Below are 12,989 nucleotides of genomic sequence, written 5' to 3'. Positions count from 1 at the left end.
CCCAATCTCCTTTCCTTTAGCTCTGTCTGTTTTCTCTCTCTCTTTCCATTTCCCTATCTCCACTCTCCTTTCCTTTAGCTCTGTCTGTCTTCTCTCTCCCTTTGCCTATCCCCACTCTCCTTTCCTTTAGCTGTCTGTCTTCTCTCTCCCTTTCCCTATCCCCACTCTCCTTTCCTTTAGCTGTCTGCCTTCTCTCTCTCTCTTTCCCTATCCCCACTCTTCTTTCCTTTAGCTCTGTCTTCTCTCCTCTCTCTCTCCATTTCCCTATACCCCCTGTCTCCTTTCCTTTAGCTCTGTCTGTCTTCTCTCTCTCTCTCCATTTCCCATTCCCCACTCTCCTTTCCTTTAGCTCTGTCTGTCTTCTCTCTCCCTTTACCTATTTCCACTCTCCTTTCCTTTAGCTCTGTCTGTCTTCTCTCTCTCTCTCTCTCTCCCTTTCCCTATACCCCACTCTCCTTTCCTTTTGCTCTGTCTGTCTTCTCTCTTTCTCTCCCCCTTTCCCTATCTCCACTCTCCTTTCCTTTAGCTCTGTCTGTCTTCTCTCTCCCTTTGCCTATCCCCACTCTCCTTTCCTTTAGCTCTGTCTGTCTTCTCTCTCCCTTTCCCTATCCCCACTCTCCTTTCCTTTAGCTGTCTGCCTTCTCTCTCTCTCTCTTTCCCTATCCCCACTCTTCTTTCCTTTAGCTCTGTCTTCTCTCCTCTCTCTCTCCATTTCCCTATACCCCCTGTCTCCTTTCCTTTAGCTCTGTCTGTCTTCTCTCTCTCTCTCCATTTCCCATTCCCCACTCTCCTTTCCTTTAGCTCTGTCTGTCTTCTCTCTCTCTTTACCTATTTCCACTCTCCTTTCCTTTAGCTCTGTCTGTCTTCTCTCTCTCTCTCTCTCCCTTTCCCTATCCCCCACTCTCCTTTCCTTTAGCTCTGTCTGTCTTCTCTCTTTCTCTCCCCCTTTCCCTATCCCCACTCGCCTTTCCTTTAGCTCTGTCTGTCTTCTCTCTCTCCCTATCTCCACTCTCCTTTCCTTTAGCACTGTCTGTCTTCTCTCTCTCTCTCTCTCTCTCCTTTTCCCTATCCCCCCCTCTCTCCATTCCTCCAGCTCTGCATTTCTGGAGCTACCCCATTTCCCAATCAAATCTTGAGTTTTCTCTCATACCGTCTGTCACGAACTCACTACCCTCTTAATTTTTTTTAGGGACAAGAAAGACTTTGTTAGCATTAACAAAGGAAGAACAATGGAAAATTCACAATAATAGTTTTTATTAAACTATAGTAACATGACATGTCTTAATCATCTCTAAATTAAACTCTAAATTTAAAGTGTGTGAGTGCATGTGCGTGCGTGTGTGTTAAAGTCCCAAACTCTGAAAAGTCAATTTTTAAAAACTTCAGCATCATTTTAGGCTTCCTTGAAGGTCTTAAATTTTCAGTTCAGAAATCATTATAAAGCATTTTTAAGCTTCATAGCTTCAGGCCTCTTTAAACGCACAATTCTTTTGATGAGTTGTCCTTCAGGGAGATTTTCCTTCATATAGGAGTGACCATTTTCTGGGCACAAATGAGATGTGGAGTTACTTATTTAAAAGGCACTTATGTGGATCTCTGGTGAATAGGATAATACAGTGAAACCCCATTATACCACGATTGTTTGGGTCCATAAAATGGCATAGTGAAAAAAGCAGGCTCATGCTAAATAAGGGTTTCACATATACAGCAGTGTTTCAACCTTCCTCACCTCCATTTCAGCTGAATCCCCGTCCTACCTGCACATCCTGGCCACACTCCGGCTGCGTTACCTGGGCATCAACTCCCTGCAGGAGCAGTATTTTCAGTAGCTGTAAGAGAGTGCACTGCCATCGGCTGAGCCTGGGACAACAACTCACTGTGCTGCGACTGTCACCTGTGCTGGCTGCTGTGGTTGGACCAGTGTGGTGCTCTACTTCGATCAGCAGTGCTGTTGTGCACATGTCCCGCTGACCTGCGGGGCTGCTGACCGCTGGAGTTCTGCAGCGCCGTACTCCACCACTTGCTGGCCTGCCATAAGCCCCAGATCCAGGAGCAGGACGTGTTATATCCGATTTCGCGTTAAATCAAGGTTTCACTGTACAAGTCTTTTCTTTCCAGAAGGTCAGGTTTTTGTTCTTTTTTAGTTTACTTCTTAAGAGTCACAAAGGTTTCTTTCACGATGAGGCTGCACACTTTATTTTCAAAAGAGGAGTTGGAAAAGTGGTTTCCCATTTGAAATCCACTTATTTTCTGTATTTCCCTTTTATTCGGAGTAACACATAACAGCACCTATTCTGGTTACTGTAATTCAACCCTGTCTTCTGCAAGGCTTCAAGTGTCACACAGGGTTTTGACTTCTGTAAACTGATTCAAAATGTCTGAATTTGATCATATATATCTCGCAAATCTCGCACGTCATATGGTATTTGTCATAATTTCTGCCTTTGAAGTTTATAATGTCTTTTCACACAAATGTGCTAAAAGCATTCAAGTCCATTTACTCACAGAATCAAAGTAATTAACTTCTGGTTCTCTTCTGGTTCCAGGCTGTCTGCCCACATGGACACAAAATGGCCATGCGTTTACATGGGTGCTTCGGAGATAACACCTATTGTTTTCAGTATCTCAAAAACCATCATAAATCCTTTCATCTTTTTACTTCAACTGCAGAATCAGCCATTCCATCTTTCAAAATGGCTTCTGTCTTCCATCTTAAAGAACCACGTGTTTAAAATGCTAATGTGTTGTCTCTGTGCCAAAACCAGAAATATGTTGCAAACAGCCATGTGTCTGTAGAATGTAAAGGAGCCTGTCCATCCAAAACTAACTTATTAAACCATATCTAGATAAAATATAGTTTTAATATTAAACTATGGATTAATATTAACACAGATCTGTTACACGTCTGATCCATGTCCACCTCTGGGCTCTTGGCTTGTGCTCCTCCCCCTGCCTGTTCTTCCCTGTTCCCCTGTATTTTTATTCAGATTTTATATCTTTGTCTCCTATGGACACTGCGGGACCTGCTGAGTTTCTCCATTAATTTTGTATATTAACTACAATCACAGCAACTGCAAATTTTCTTGTTTCACTTTAAAACTAGGAGGATCTCAAAATAATGCCACAATTTGATTTTTTTTAGCTCACATACAAATTGGACTACTTTTTCATTTAAGGAACACTACACTGCAACAGCGAAGGATTTGGAAAGAATCCTTTGCACCTTTCAAATTTCAGAATATTCCCAAGTGTTTCAGAGCCAATTAAGAATATCTGAAATTAAGTCACTAGAAACAATCCACAAAACATTTACAGAAGAAATAGGAGCTATATCAGGCCATTCTGCCCCTCATGATGAGCATCTATCTCAATATCATTTGTCAGCCCCATCCCCATTTTAGATTCAGCTCAATACAATCAATGACAGTGTCTTGACAGACTAGGAAAAGAGAATTCCAAAAACTCTCTGATATCTGGGTGTACACATTCATTCTCATCTTAGCTTGGCAAACTTCATATTTTACCTTTGCCTTTCAGAGTACAGTGGTTTGTTTCAGAGTGTGTGCTTTTGTGAGCAAGAGGAAAATGTTAGCTTAACATCGATGGATGGCAAGATGCTGGAGTTTGGAACCAAAGAAGAAGTAATTCGTTTATTGTCATATACATTTAAAAATGTAAATATGCATCAAAATTCTTATTTGCTACAGCTGAACAGATACTTCATAAAAGCTACAATTGTATGCATTACACTAAATTTACATTTAATCTTTTTTATTGGTTTTTGTAAGAAATACAATGAAGAAAAGGGAACAAAACTGAAAATAATATATATATAAAATAATTGAAAATTATATATATCGAATAAAAAATAAAAAACTAACAAAAAAACAACTGAGCATCTTATTCTGAGGGTCACATATAGTTTGTAGATTTTGGTTCCTACCATAAATCAAAAAGTAAATACATCTAATCATATTAGAAAGATTTACATTATATAAAAATAAGACATAAAGGGTTGCATGTATCTTCAAATTTCACCAATGAATCAACTACATAATATCTAAACTTTTCTGAGCTTAGACAAGACATAATATGGGAAAACCATTGAAACACTGTTGGAGGTCCAGAGTCTTTCCATTTGAATAGGATGACTCTTCGAGTCAACAATGTAAAGAAAGCCACAACAAATTAAACAGGTGCAGATTAATTAAATTTAAAAGAGATAATAAACACATAAGGTAGATAGATAATAGATATTCAGTTACCATAGTGTAAACACAAAAATGGTGTGACAATAGTGCAGAGTTTTCTTTTGGGGTGTCGGAGATATTTCCATTCATATGAGAATAAGAAGAAGGTAATGTACAAAATAAAGGGTCAGTCATTTAAAAGTGAGGTATGTAGGAATTTCTTTTCAGTGTGGTAAATCTCCAGAATTCTCCACCCCAGGGGATTCTGGAGGCTAAATCACTGGACATATTGAAAAGAACAGACACAAGAGGCAGATCAAAAATTTGAGGGAAACGTGGAACTAGCATTGAAGTTGAGCCCTGATGCACCTTAGTCATGAACATGTTGAAGGGTGTAGCAGGTTAGAGGGATCCAATGGCCAACTCCTGCTATTTTCTTTTGTGTTCTTGTTACTGTGGTCCTAAACACTACAGCTAAAGGAACATCAATTCTCCATTGATCATTTCAAACCCCTGAAGAATTGTGAACATTTCAATGAGATTATTTCTCAATGTCCTAAATTTGAGAGTAAAGGCTGGAAGATCTTCAGAGCCCCTGAGTTTTACATTTACTTTATTTTGGTTAATAAGACACCTTATTTTCTTACCAAACACTGAAGAATAATTGGTCACATAAGTAAGTTGAAAATATTTACAAAATACAGTAAAACCCCTGGTATCCAGAACTGATGGGATTAGTAGATGTCGGATAAGTGAATTTTCTGGTCACTTGAGATTGTATGTTGTGTGATTTGGTGAACTAATGGGGAGGTACACCGAATTTAAATTTCCATTTTTTTTTACCTCCTTATTTTTCTTGATTTTTTTTTGCGGTTACTTGAATTCCAGGTTACAGGAGTTTTATTGTTTTAGGTTTTTGTACTTACCCATACATCTGCATGACAAAACCTGGACTACAGTATCCACACTGGCTTCCATTGTAATCAGCCAATCGCTGTTGAATTGGGTGCAAGCTCTTATTTTTAGACCCCAGCGCCTCTATTGTTATGACATGATGGTTCTTCAGTGACAGGAGAGAACCAATTGGAAACAAACACTGCAAAATTCAATAATATAGCACAATATGCACTTTAGATGTATAATTATAAAGCCATAAAATGCACAAAATCAAAACCAAACCTGAAAATCTGTAAAGTAGTTTTTAGACCCATCGACCTCATCACCTCCTTCCCTATCAGACTCCATTTCTAACCATGTATAATTTAGCAAGACAAAGAAATAGATCATAAACATGGCGAAGTTACACAAATGTCATCCTTACAACAAGAACGGTATTGAAATCTTAACCTCCTACCTCATATTACACAACAGGCAAATTCATTTGAGGAAGTAATTTGATAGAATTGCGAACCTCATGTTGTTCTTGAATTAACTGAACATACCAAATGATTACCAAGAACTTGCCAATGAATTTGAAATATAAAATAAAAGAAATAAATATTTGCAAGATCAAGGAATTAAGGAAGTGGCACAGAATAGTTAAGGCCGGTGTAGATCAACCCTGATGATAATGAATGGCAGGGTAGGCCGGACAGATCTGGCGGACTGTTCCTTCTCCTATTTTCTTGCATTTCTGCTCATTTGCCAAAATAGCAACTTCACAGTGAATGGTCACAAAAAAAGAGGATAAACAAAGCAGAAAGAAAAAAAACCTTTTCACAAAGGAAATATTGATCCTAACAGGATTCAGTTTTTAAAATAACATCACGCAGAACTCCAAAGCTCAAAAGCACAGATGGAGTTGGGGAAACATTTCACTTCTAAAGAAAATCCTCCTAATATATAAAATATATCTTATTCATAGATTCATTTTGGTGACTTTATTATGCCAGATTAAAAACTGTCAGTCAAAATATGTCTAAAAATGAAATTAGAGCATATTTTCACTGAATGAATCTGTCACTTTTACAATGGTGTGCTTCAGATACAAATTAAAGAGATATGCATACTATTACTTCCCAGTCTATTATCGGCGGCGGCCCCGATCCGGGCAGGAGCAAGGGGGAGACGGCGGCCCCAGTCCGGGCACAGGGAGAGCAGCAGCGGCCCCGGCCCCGGTCCGGGCGAAGGGTAGACGGCGGCGGCCCCGATACGGGCAGGAGCAAGGGGGAGACGGCGGCCCCGGCCTCGGTCGAGTGAGGCAGGCGGAGGCCCCGGTCCGGACAGGGAGTGGGAGGCGGCGGCCCCAGTCCAGGCACAGGGAGAGCAGCAGCGGCCCCGGCCCCGGTCCGGGCGAAGGGTAGACGGCGGCGGCCCCGATACGGGCAGGAGCAAGGGGGAGACGGCGGCCCCGGCCTCGGTCGAGTGAGGCAGGCGGAGGCCCCGGTCCGGGCAGGGAGTGGGAGGCGGTGGCCCCAGTCCAGGCACAGGGTGAACTGCGGCGGCCTCGGCCCCGGTCCGGGCAGTATGGACCGACCTAGGAGGGGAGGCAGGCCCCTCCAGCCCGGGTAAGAAACCTGCATAGGAGAAGGCCACTCCGATATAAAACCTACGACCCAAGGACCTCGCTGCCACGTCCCAGCTTGCTTGGCCACGGCACACGAACCATGGGTGTAAAGGGTGGGGCCAGTACTGCGCGCACTGCACTCCACCTAAAAGCTCCTTTGCGCAGGCCCGAGGACAGGTCCACGTCCTCCCCCTCAATGTCCTCCCCCTCCACGTCCTCCCCCTCCACGTCCTCCCCCTCCACGTCCTCCCCCTCCACGTCCTCCCCCTCCACGTCCTCCCCCTCCACGTCCTCCCCCTCAAAAGATGCTCACAAACTCAAGCTAGCATGCTGAAACATCAGAACCATGCTAGACAAGACTGACAGCCACCGACCTGAACGTCGGTCTGCCCTCATTGCACATGAACTCCTCAGACTTGACATCGACATAGCCGCTCTCAGTGAAGTCCGCCTGGCAGATGTAGGCAGCCTCCAAGAACGCGGCGCGGGCTACACACTCTACTGGTCTGGCAAGCCTTCGGATGAACGACGCCTATCTGGTGTAGGCTTCATGGTCAAGAGCTTCATTGCCTCCAAACTCGAAAACCTTCCGACAGGCCTCTCGGACCGAATCATGTCCATGCGACTCCCACTTCAAAACAAGCGTCACATCACCCTCATCAGTGTCTATGCTCCAACCCTCCAGGCGGAACCAGCAGAAAAGAACAAGTTCTACACCGACCTGCGCAACCTCATCCAACGTACCCCTACAGCCGACAAGGTTGTCATCCTGGGCGACTTCAACGCTCGTGTCGGCAAAGACTCAGAAACCTGGCCAGGAATCCTGGGCAAGCATGGCGTCGGCAAGTGCAACGACAATGGGCGCCTCCTGTTGGAGCTCTGCGCAGAACAGCGGCTTGTCATTACAAACACCCTTTTTCAGCAGAGGGACAGCCTTAAGACCACCTGGATGCATCCCCGATCCAAACACTGGCACCTCCTGGACTACATCCTGGTGCGAGAAAGTGACAAACAAGATGTGCTCCACACCAGGGTCATGCCTAGCGCGGAATGCCACACTGACCACCGGCTGGTTCGCTGCAAGCTCAACCTTCACTTCAAGCCAAAGCCCAGGAACAATAAAGCCCCCAGAAAGAGGTTCAATGTTGGAAAACTGCAGTCAGACGAAGCGAGAGGAAACTTCCAGGCAAACCTCAAAGCAAAGCTCGACGTTGCAACCCGCCTCACGGACCCGTCCCCTGAAACCCTCTGGGATCAGTTGAAGGCTACCATACTGCAATCCACTGAAGAGGTACTGGGCTTCTCCTCCAGGAAAAACAAGGACTGGTTTGACGAAAACAGCCAGGAAATCCAGGAGCTGCTGACAAAGAAGCGAGCTGCCCACCAGGCTCACCTTACAAAGCCGTCCTGTCCAGAGAAGAAACAAGCCTTCCGTCGCGCATGCAGCCATCTTCAGCGCAAACTCCGGGAGATCCAAAATGAGTGGTGGACTAGCCTCGCCAAACGAACACAGCTCAGCGCGGACATTGGCGACTTCAGGGGTTTCTACGAGGCTCTAAAGGCTGTGTACGGCCCCTCACCCCAAGTCCAAAGCCCGCTGCGCAGCTCAGACGGCAAAGTCCTCCTCAGCGACAAGATCTCCATCCTCAACCGATGGTCAGAACACTTCCAATCTCTTTTCAGTACCAACCGCTCAGTCCAAGATTCCGCCCTGCTCCAGCTCCCTCAACAGCCCCTAAGGCTAGAGCTGGATGAGGTTCCCACCCTGGATGAGACATATAAGGCAATCGAACAACTGAAAAGTGGCAAAGCAGCAGGTATGGATGGAATCCCCCCAGAAGTCTGGAAGGCTGGCGGCAAAACTCTGCATGCCAAACTGCATGAGTTTTTCAAGCTTTGTTGGGACCAAGGTAAACTGCCTCAGGATCTTCGTGATGCCACCATCATCACCCTGTACAAAAACAAAGGCGACAAATCAGACTGCTCAAACTACAGGGGAATCACGTTGCTCTCCATTGCAGGCAAAATCTTCGCTAGGATTCTACTAAATAGAATAATACCTAGTGTCGCTGAGAATATTCTCCCAGAATCACAGTGCGGCTTTCGCGCAAACAGAGGAACCACTGACATGGTCTTTGCCCTCAGACAGCTCCAAGAAAAGTGCAGAGAACAAAACAAAGGACTCTACATCACCTTTGTTGACCTCACCAAAGCCTTCGACACCGTGAGCAGGAAAGGGCTTTGGCAAATACTAGAGCGCATCGGATGTCCCCCAAAGTTCCTCAACATGATTATCCAACTGCACGAAAACCAACAAGGTCGGGTCAGATACAGCAATGAGCTCTCTGAACCCTTCTCCATTAACAATGGCGTGAAGCAAGGCTGTGTTCTCGCACCAACCCTCTTTTCAATCTTCTTCAGCATGATGCTGAACCAAGCCATGAAAGACCCCAACAATGAAGACGCTGTTTACATCCGGTACCGCACGGATGGCAGTCTCTTCAATCTGAGGCGCCTGCAAGCTCACACCAAGACACAAGAGAAACTTGTCCGTGAACTACTCTTTGCAGATGATGCCGCTTTAGTTGCCCATTCAGAGCCAGCTCTTCAGCGCTTGACGTCCTGCTTTGCGGAAACTGCCAAAATGTTTGGCCTGGAAGTCAGCCTGAAGAAAACTGAGGTCCTCCATCAGCCAGCTCCCCACCATGACTACCAGCCCCCCCACATGTCCATCGGGCACACAAAACTCAAAACGGTCAACCAGTTTACCTATCTCGGCTGCACCATTTCATCAGATGCAAGGATCGACAATGAGATAGACAACAGACTCGCCAAGGCAAATAGCGCCTTTGGAAGACTACACAAAAGAGTCTGGAAAAACAACCAACTGAAAAACCTCACAAAGATAAGCGTATACAGAGCCGTTGTCATACCCACACTCCTGTTCGGCTCCGAATCATGGGTCCTCTACCGGCACCACCTACGGCTCCTAGAACGCTTCCACCAGCGTTGTCTCCGCTCCATCCTCAACATCCATTGGAGCGCTCACACCCCTAACGTCGAGGTACTCGAGATGGCAGAGGTCAACAGCATCGAGTCCACGCTGCTGAAGATCCAGCTGCGCTGGATGGGTCACGTCTCCAGAATGGAGGACCATCGCCTTCCCAAGATCGTATTATATGGCGAGCTCTCCACTGGCCACCGTGACAGAGGTGCACCAAAGAAAAGGTACAAGGACTGCCTAAAGAAATCTCTTGGTGCCTGCCACATTGACCACCGCCAGTGGGCTGATAACGCCTCAAACCGTGCATCTTGGCGCCTCACAGTTTGGCGGGCAGCAGCCTCCTTTGAAGAAGACCGCAGAGCCCACCTCACTGACAAAAGGCAAAGGAGGAAAAACCCAACACCCAACCCCAACCAACCAATTTTCCCTTGCAACCGCTGCAATCGTGTCTGCCTGTCCCGCATCGGACTGGTCAGCCACAAACGAGCCTGCAGCTGACGTGGACTTTTTTACCCCCTCCATAAATCTTCGTCCGCGAAGCCAAGCCAAAGAAAGATTATCTCGATCAATACACCTTTCATCAGATAGAAAATTGGGACAAAAAGACACTCCATAATAAGAGCTCAAAATAATTGCACTGTGGGAGAGTAGCAGCAATTTCATTTTTTTTCTTGACACAGAAGCTTTAGCTTGATTTTGAGTTCTATTAACGAGTGAGCTCAAAAATGATGGTCAACTTAATTGACAGGCATTCGTAGGACTGATTTGTAAAGTGCTACAGAGTGTCAAGTGGAGATCTCAAGGAAAGCAATGCTATACAAAATAGTTACAACTTACTGAGAACAAGGGCACCCATGTCAACCATTTTGAAACTAGTTACAGAGGAATGATTATTTTTTACTGCAATGGTCGACTCTGAATTATATAATTCCTGTTGTAAATTAATATATTCAAAATACATGATTTATATTAAGTGTCACCACAAGGGTGAAAATGACCCAGAAACCAATCTTGCAAGAACATAGTTAATTCTTGGTATTTTCAACACTGTTTAACTTCCGAATACCAGAATGTTCCTTTCTGTTTTCAATTCATTTGAATCACAACCCCATTATTGTTCCAGGGCTTCCTAAACATATGCAATTTAATCACAAGATTACCAAGAGCTCACTCATCTTCTGAGATGCCTAATGGCCATAATAATTGCAGCTGCGAGTATGCCACGAGTTACTGTTTCAACAAAGATACAGCAGAAAACATGGGAAAGAGCAGAGTGAGTTCAAGTAAATGGGTCACATTTAAGATGGATGAGGAGAGTTCGAATGTGGTTAACATGATCTTTGGGAATTTGCCCAAGTGCGCAAATCAGAATATAACAGCACAGGAAGCTATTCAATTCAACTTGCCCAAGTTGATTGGTTGAAAGAACAATTCAATCAAACCCTGTGTTTACCACTGTCATCATCTCCCATCATATATTAACCAATTTCCAACACAAACATTTTTAATTGTTTCCATTATGTCAGACAATCCATTGTGAATTGTATTTTATAAATTAGCTTAATACTGTATTTTCAATTACCATTCCACCGTGGAAGCAATTTCTCTTTAGCTGTTGCTTTCTAATCCATTCCATTACAGACTACAAAAGAGATGACTACCATTTGTCCAGAATGGACCTCAGAGGAGCAATCCTATCATTCGCATTCCACCTTCTTTTTATTTCCTTGAAACTTATCCTCTTCAACATGCCCAACATCTTCCTCTTGATCCAACTTATCATTTTTGTGAACAAGGGGATATCTACAATAGCTAAGTAACCTATCAGCATTATCTCTGATAATCAGTGTGGTCACAGGAAGAACACATTCCAGTAGAGAACAGGATCGAACCCAGGTTGCTGGAGCTGTGAGACAACTTAATATCTATATCCAAACCATTTAAATCATAAGTAAAACACAGAAGTTTGCAGACACTGTGGGTGAAGTAAAAAGACAATGCTGGAGAAACTCCACAGGTCAAACAGTGACCTTTATATAACAAAGATAAAGATACCAGCATTTTGGGCTTGGTGCTTCATCAAGGCATGAGCAAAATGCAGACAGGCACCTGAAAAAAATGGTGAGGAGGGAGGGGCATGGGGAGGAGCACCGTCCCACAGGTAACAGATGGATAAGGAAGGAAGGACACACCAGCTAACAAGGTTAGGGGGAATAGTTCACAAAAGGTACAAGATGACGATAGTGGCAAGTAGAGAGGAAGGCAGCGTGTCTGTGAAAAGAGTCCGAGTGAGGATATAAGAGCAGCAGGAATTACAGAAGCAGAGTAATGAGAAAGAATCCTACAGAAATCCCTTTGGAGAACAAAGGAGAACCTCTTCAGAGTAGGCAGGGCATTCTCCAACCAGATGGCATTAACATCGACTTCTCTGGCTTCTGCTAGCCTTCTCCCTGTTTTCCCTCTCCTCCCCCTTCCCTCTCCATTCACAGATCTATCCCTCCTCCCCTTGTTTGCTGGTGTGTCCTCACTCCCTTATGGCCTCCTGTCTGTGCTCCTCCCCTTGCCCCACCCCCCACCATTTTGTTTGGGCGCCTTCTTAGATTTTGCTCATACCTTGATGAAGGTCTCAAACTTAAAACATTGTTTTACAAAGTACATGGTTTGACCCACTGAGTTTCTCCAGCATTTTGGGTTTTTTTTCAGTTAAGTTAGGGGAAGGTTAGCTTGTCTAATCTTCTGAGATAATTGGATTCATTCAAACCAGGTACCATTCTAAAAACTCTTCTGCATCTTTTCCAACACCTTTGTATGCCAAGGTGAAGCCAAATCAATGATTCATGAAGTTTTCAAATAACTTTCCTGGTTTCAAACTCCAGCAGGTTGAATTACATCTCTGGTTGCCAATAGTCTTCAATAGAACCCATAGTCCTGTGGAGACTACCACAGGAACTCAAAGCTTTAAACAACTATTGCAAACAAATAAAGTTTAACTTCTATTTTAGAACCTTTGTTTGAAAGGCTGTGAATCAGTTTATTGTAAAAATAGCCCCATCTAAAGATCAACCCCGTGCCTTCTCCACCATTGAATAAATGGTGGCTGAATTTCCTCTTCAATATCACTTCCCAATGCAAGCAACAAATCCTAAATCCTCTTAATATCCAAATATCTCAGATCTCCATCTTTAATATATCCAGAATGAAGATCCAAATGATTCTTGGGAAAAGAATTACTAAAATCACCAAACTTTGGATGAAGACAGACCTTTGTATGAATTCCTCACATGAATGA

At 44.2% G+C, this 12,989-nt stretch overlaps 1 protein-coding gene across 2 annotated transcripts in view; it reads right to left on the bottom strand.

Annotated features, from left to right (window-relative positions):
- Nucleotides 1-12,989, bottom strand: part of LOC138762909 (xanthine dehydrogenase/oxidase-like) — a 223,412-nt gene that overhangs the window by 175,906 nt on the left and 34,517 nt on the right. For both annotated transcript variants that reach the window (XM_069936426.1, XM_069936420.1), the window contains one exon: nucleotides 5,117-5,286. In XM_069936426.1, coding sequence (XP_069792527.1) covers nucleotides 5,117-5,286 — 170 coding nt within the window. The remainder of the gene's footprint in view (nucleotides 1-5,116; nucleotides 5,287-12,989) is intronic.

The sequence above is a fragment of the Narcine bancroftii genome, chromosome 1 (genome assembly GCF_036971445.1).
Source record: "Narcine bancroftii isolate sNarBan1 chromosome 1, sNarBan1.hap1, whole genome shotgun sequence".
NCBI lineage: Eukaryota > Metazoa > Chordata > Chondrichthyes > Torpediniformes > Narcinidae > Narcine > Narcine bancroftii.
Note: the sequence above shows the minus strand (reverse complement) of the source record. Positions and strands in the feature narration are given on the sequence as shown.